General features: G+C 55.0%; 1 protein-coding gene across 1 annotated transcript; it reads left to right on the top strand.

Moving 5' to 3' along the window:
• Window positions 1–1,116: 1,116 nt before the first annotated feature.
• On the top strand, window positions 1,117–4,541 carry HER10_EVM0005584 (uncharacterized protein). The gene is made up of 6 exons (XM_035475193.1): window positions 1,117–1,617; window positions 1,678–1,981; window positions 2,055–2,271; window positions 2,334–2,636; window positions 2,694–3,179; window positions 3,237–4,541. The coding sequence occupies exons 1-6, from the start codon at window positions 1,395–1,397 to the stop codon at window positions 4,470–4,472; spliced, it is 2,769 nt and encodes a 922-aa protein (XP_035336050.1). The 5' UTR covers window positions 1,117–1,394; the 3' UTR covers window positions 4,473–4,541.
• The last annotated feature ends 2,105 nt before the right edge of the window (window positions 4,542–6,646 follow it).

The raw sequence follows: 6,646 nt of genomic DNA on the forward strand, positions 1-6,646 counted from the left end.
CTGGCTGGCGCCATCGTCAGTGGCTGCCATTCTTCGACACGCTTCACCGATGAAGTCGCCGGATCTCCCGTCATCCTTCGAGGAACAGAGTTTCAGACCGTCGACTGTGACGAATGAGAGTAGGTGTGATCACTCGTGATCGTCCCACCAAGGTGAGAACAGTCCATCTGACCGCGACTGACCACGAGAGACTGGCACTCAGGCACTGTAGGTAGGTATTCGCCCTATGGCCGAATGCTATGACAGCACAATTGGGATGGCAGTCGGTGAACACCTTGACCCAGGGCCGAGAGTGCAGCAACTCTGTCCATTCCGTTGGGTATTCGTTCCTGAGGCGCCACGGAGAATTTTAGTCTTTTGACGACGCAAACTCAAAAACTCGTCATCACCAAGAATGCAGACGTTTCTTCGTGGGCTACTTTCACCTGATACCTTAGCTCTGGGGACACTGACAAGCTTGGCTGTCGGCTCGCCATTAACTTCGGCCTTTGGCGATGGATCCAGATCATCCAGGGGAGGCGGCGATGAGCCTCCGCCGATCGTTGAACATCCCCCGAGCTGTCCGTGGGCCTGCGCAGCTGCGGTGCCGCGGTCGGCCTCAGCGTTCCTGGCGAAGATCACCGGGCCAAGAGCCACCAAAAAGGGCGCTTGGCAGCGGTTAGGCGGATGGCTCGGCCGAGCCGGAGCCGGATGGGATGAGATCACCGGAAGAGGTCGCCGAGTGTCGGCCAATCCATCCACGCATGGAGTTTGCGGAGTTCCACAAATCATCGGCTGAAGAGCGGGAGAATATCGGACAGTGTCCGGCAACGGCTCCGAAGATCTCGACGTCGTTAGTATCCATTTTGCGCCGTTTAACAGACTTGGCATACCTACATGAATTACAATCCACGTGGAGAGCAGCGTGCACAATTGGTCGCTCAATCTCTGGGCAGTAAGAATGCCAATGCTTCAACTCCTAGGGCTCCTGATGAGTCATCATGGAAGGCTCGTCATAGAACTCTCCAGAACCAATTAGAACGACGCACTAGATCCATCTCGGACATCGGACATCGGTGCAGAAACTGTCCGACTGAGCAAAGGATGGGGCCGACACACACTCGAGCGCGTATCTGCCTGGTGTAGACCTGCTCCTAATAGTGTAGCAAAGGGCCACAGAGAAACTGTCAGTTACTCTTTGGCCTTTTCCGCCGCAATAGTGCTTCTCCAAAACCCGCATTACGTACCCATTGTCTCTTGCGTCACGCTGCAGCCCACCCGAGTCCGAGTCTCTCCCGTATCTTCCGAGTTGTCCTGAGTCTTGGACCCCCCCGGCGCCGCCGAGGCCCACTCCCGGCACTCTCTCCCTACCTCCCGCTTGCCGAGGTCTCGGAAGGAAATTTTTGCGGCTCATCATGGAGACTGACGACGGCGTACAAGCGGACCTTCCGGGCTCCGCCGCCAACGGTTCGGAGCCGTTGGCGTGTGTGACATGCCGGTCCCGAAAGCTTAAGTGTGATCGAGTGAAGCCGGCATGTAGCCGTTGCTTGAAAGTCAAGGGAGAATGTGTGTATCCGGAATCCAGAAGGAAGCCCGCCTTCAAGCGGAAGAATGTGAAGGAGCTCGAGGAGAGGCTAGGTAATGCGCTGTCATATACTGTTCCGTCCATAGGAGCGTGTTACTGACCAATACGTACAGCTCAAGTAGAGGATCTTCTCAAAGAAGCTGCCAGCAAGGGCAATGGGGCCCTACCTTCTGAGGGTGACCTAGATAGCCGGATCAACATTGGGCTGGACGACTTCCATGTCGACATTGAGACGATCATGGCCATGCAGAATGGCACCTTTGACGACGGAACCTCCGGTTTTCACACGGGAGTGAACACGAACAAGACGGCACCGCCCTCTCAACCTGAAGCACCAAGCTTTGCCAACGCCTCGGGGGAACTCATGGGGCTGGGGCTCTCAGAAGCTCTACCCCCTTTTGAGATGATGGAGGAGCTGTATGTTGGCATCTTACCCTGTCTTTCTTTTCTGCTCTCGCAATAGCACGAGCACATCTGACTTGAGAACCAGAAATAAGAGCTTCTTTGAGAGGCAACAGCACTTCATCCCTATCATCCACCCTGGACGATATCTCCAGGCGTTCTACTCAGCACCTCATAAACGTCCGCCCATGTGTCTGCAGTATGCGGTCTGGTCCATGGCCTCCAACGGGCATGAGAAGTACAGCCAGTACCATGATATTTTCTACAAACGGGCTCGACAGTACGCGGATTCGGATGAGATGAAGGTGAGCTCTCCCTCACCCGCTGCTCTGGAAAGAACTCACTGACGCTCACACTAATGCGTTAGGGATTCGGCGAGCACTTCCTCACTATCCAACACGCGCAAGCGTGGGCCCTCATCGCGACGGACGAAGCGAGGTCTCTCTTCTTCACGAGAGCGGCTATGAGCTCCGCAAAGTGCGTACGACTCGTGGAAATGATGGGTCTTCACCGCATCGACGGCGACGGGCAGGAGATGGCGCCGACCCTTGCGCCGCCCACGTCGTGGGTTGACCTTGAAGAGCGGAGAAGGACGTTTTGGGGCGCTTACTGTATCGACTGCCACGCGAGTATTGCGACTGGGTGGCCTACTCTAATTGACCCCAACGAAGTATGATTCCCTGCATGTCTGGCCCCTTTTTCTTTTCTGTATACTGACCACAGGTAGATCACCACACATCTTCCCTCGTCCGAAGAGGCCTTCAACTCGGCCCGCGAGGAAGAAACATCAACCCTACCAGAAGCCTTTCAAGGCGCCTCGTACTCGACCTTCGCGGGCGCTGTCATCATGTGCTACATCTTCAACATGCTCCTGAAGCACGTGCACTGGGAGCGGCCCAACGACAGGCCCGCGGACGTCGAGTACGGCGAGTTCTGGAAGCGGCACAGGGACATTGACAACATGCTCTCGAGCGCCTTCATGTTCTTGCCGGAGCGCTTCCGCCTGCCGCAGAGCATGCGCGACCCCACGTCCGTCCACACGAACCTCAACCTACACGCCTCGGTGATATGCCTCCACCACGCCGCAATTGACAGGATCGAGCGGAACAAGCTCCCCGAGCCGCTCAAGGCCGCCTCAGAACTACGGCTGCGGACGGCGGCCGAGGAGGTGGTGAGCATCATCAAGTTGACGAGCCACATGAACTCGGGATATGTAAGTGAAAGCCACGTCCGCCTCGAACCCGGCTTCGGAAACGCTCATGCACTGCAGAAAAGCCCCATGGTCGCCCTGTCGCTCTACTCGGCCGCGTCGGTGTACGTGTACTCGGCGAAGTGCAACATGGATACCGGCTTCTCGACGGCGGACCTGCAGAACCTAAAGTTCATCATCAACGCCATGGAAGCAATTGGTCGGCGGCACATCATCACGCAGGCCTTTCTCCAGCAAATCTTCATGGACATTGAGCGCAACGGCCTGTCGGGCGTCATCGACCTGCCCAACCTGGCACACTACAAGAACCTCTTTGGCTGGACGTCGTCCAACATTCCCTTGCTCGCGCGGACGTCCATCTCGAAGCACACCGAGATCCAGCCGCCTTTGCCCGGCAGACTGCCGCTCGGCAACCCGAAGGGCACCGCCTACGAGCACTACCCGATCAGGGTGCAGCACGACGGCGGCTGCAATACCCCCGTCTCCATGGGCGGCACCAACCCGATGCTCGGGCCAACGCTCGGGAAATTCGACCAGCCTATTGGGATGGGGCCGCCGTCTTCATCTGCATCCGTTGATACGCGGGACATGGGGCCGAATAAACGGAAACGGACATCGGAGTCGACGACGACTACATCGACAAAGAGCCCAGATGTGACGGGCATGGCGCAAGGGGCCGCCTTTGCTTATCCGTCGGTGCCTGTGGCCTCCGGCATTGACAGCGTGGGCGGGTTCGGGTCGGGTCTCCTGCGAGGGAGCGGCATTATTGGACCAACAGCAGGAACGGCTACTTTCCCAGTCAACCTCCCGCACCGGAGTCCCGCGACGGGACAACCGTCGCCGACGTCCGTTCTCAACAAGAGCACGCCGTCGCAGTCGACGGGCGGGAGCAGCAGTAACAATACGCCGCCTGGTCTCGTGCGCGGTAGCACGTCTTCGCCGGACGATGGGAGCACCACGCAGAGTAACGTTGGTAGCGGCAGCGTTGGGGTGGGGAACGTCAATGAGATTATCGATATTACGAGCATTCAGAACGCGATGCTGAGCGGTGGCGCCGCGGGGTCCTCGTCGACATCGGCGTCAACGACGACGTGGGACTCAAGGGGCTTGCAGTATGCCCCTAGCACGGATCCGGTTTCGTTTATGAATATGAACTTTGACTCCATTCCGCCGGGTATGGGGATTGATCCGTGGACTGTGTTGGCGAACATGGACGATTTGACGTGGACTGGAGATGGAGAGGTGTCAACGGAGACAGTTACAGGAGGGTTGAATGGGAATGGAACTACCGGGTAAGGTAGGATGGAATGAGAGTGGAAGGGATGCTTGGTTCGGACTCGAGGAACGGATGGCTATGATACCGGCAATCTAGGCTTTTGTATTTGGTTTTCTGGTTTTCACGATGTTGGCTCCTGGTACAAGGCGGAGGGGCGGTGGGAGGGGGGTTCAAGATCTGATGATATCCAACGGGAAGGTGAGGTTCGGCGTCGCAAAGCAGGCACAAAAAACGCGGTAATATCTGCATCGAGGTGGCGGCGTATGAGGAAGGAGGCTTTGTTTATCTGATGAACACAACATCACGGTTACTGCTACCCTGTGGGACACGAAACGCATCTCAGTCCGTTACTATACCAACTCCACAAAACATCACCACTATACCAAAATAAAATACCTTGCGCAATAGCAGAAGAGTCAATAGTTGACAAAAAAGCTCGGGCGTTGGTTCGAACCCTATCCCTACGAAAAACCAGCGTCCCAGTTTATTCATCACCCGTTTAACCACCAGGCTACGTGGCCCCAGCAAGCTTGCGCTGTACCGGGGAGACACTCCTTCCTTCGCATCTGTGTCCTATATACCTTCTAGCTGAGGTGAGAATACCGTCAGATCCTGGTGGAATATGGATCATATGCTTGTAGGCAGGTGCCAGCGGTCTGGACCTTCCATCCCTATCCATTTATCCAAGAATCATGGCTGTCAACTAGTGAGTGACATTAGGAAGCCATATACGATATTGCGATCTGAATAATTCAGAGACTTGAGTGATCAAGGAGATCGACAGTCTTGGGCAACGAGAGTCAGTTGCGAGATAGGTTGCTACAGTCAACCAAGAGCTCCGAGGCCACTCATGCTATTGTTTTAGTTCCTCAAACGCCATTGGCTGTTTAAACGTTGCTGTCTTCGACGGTTCTGCGATCCCCTAGGCCTTGGCTATCTCACTGCTTTTGTCTCCTTCTCCTCCTAGTCCTTTTCGTGTTCCTTGGGTTTTCTTGCTCCTCCACAGCGCCTCGCTTCCTTGATTGGTGAAGATGAGTTCCTGATCGCATGGAGCTGACGGCACTTTCAAGCTCGTCAGCAGCATTGGCTGATAATACCGTCTTGCACCAGGCTTCAGCCTTTCTAAACGACTCGTGTCCAGCGGGAATCTTAGCCAGGACGCGCGCAAAAACTCTTGTAAGGAACTCATCGCCGCAAGAACCTGTCGTCGTAGGCAGTAAGAACTTGGCCCAAGACTGGCACACGTCCCAAAAGTAGACCTTCTCTTGCCCCATAATTCCTCCGAGGGTTTCTGAGTGCGACTCTCTGGCCACAGTGATATTTTCGAGCGTCTCTAAATCATTCAGCATTGCAAATAGAGTCTCCTCGTACACTGTTGGTTGTTTGAGCAGGTGCACACGGCGTATCGTGATAAAGAACCTGAGCCAAATCGGCATCTCCAATCTTTCATTCTCGTCGAACTCGATGGCCGTTGCGACTGGATTCGCTCCGTGTTCGAGCAGCGTAAGTAGAATGCGATTTTCTGCCAAGGCGAGCAAGTCGTCATCCTTCTGCCACCATTGCGTATCCGGCTCAACGGTGGGTTTAACCTCTTCTCTGCGACGACAAAACAAAAATTGCCAAGGACTTTGAAAGCAGTATCGTGCATGTAGGCCCATGTCAAGGATGTTGGGGCTATGGCCGCTCTCTAGCAGCTTCTTGAGGATCCAGCACTGGTCTGTCTTGGCCAGTGCGTAGGGCGAGGACGGTTCGAGTATCGGGTAAAGGGGAGACTCGATTCGGCTCGCGTAGGAGCCCTTGAAATATTCGTGGCTTACTGAAAGCTTCCTTTTAACGTAACCTAGAACCCCGACTTCCAAAACGCAATAGCGAAAAATACCAGTTACGAGGGAGGGATCAATCATTTTGACCTGTCCCCGTGACAGCATCCGAGGCAAGCTACTTTCCAGATTGTCTAAAAGCGCTGCCGTAAGTGCTGCCGAGCTTTCGCCTTGCATTTCGGCAAGACGCGCGTATAAAAGACCTTGCTTCAATCTCTGAGTAAAACTAGAAGCTTCCGTTGCGGGATGTTTGGACGGCGACGAAGTTTCGCTAGCAAAGGTTGATGTTTTGATCCACGCCACAAATGCCTTGAATAGCGACAAACTAAAGCAGTGGCTATTCTTCGTGTGTTCTCTCAGGAAATCATCCATTT

Source organism: Colletotrichum scovillei (genome assembly GCF_011075155.1).
Source record: "Colletotrichum scovillei strain TJNH1 chromosome Unknown Contig00003, whole genome shotgun sequence".
NCBI classification, from domain to species: domain Eukaryota; kingdom Fungi; phylum Ascomycota; class Sordariomycetes; order Glomerellales; family Glomerellaceae; genus Colletotrichum; species Colletotrichum scovillei.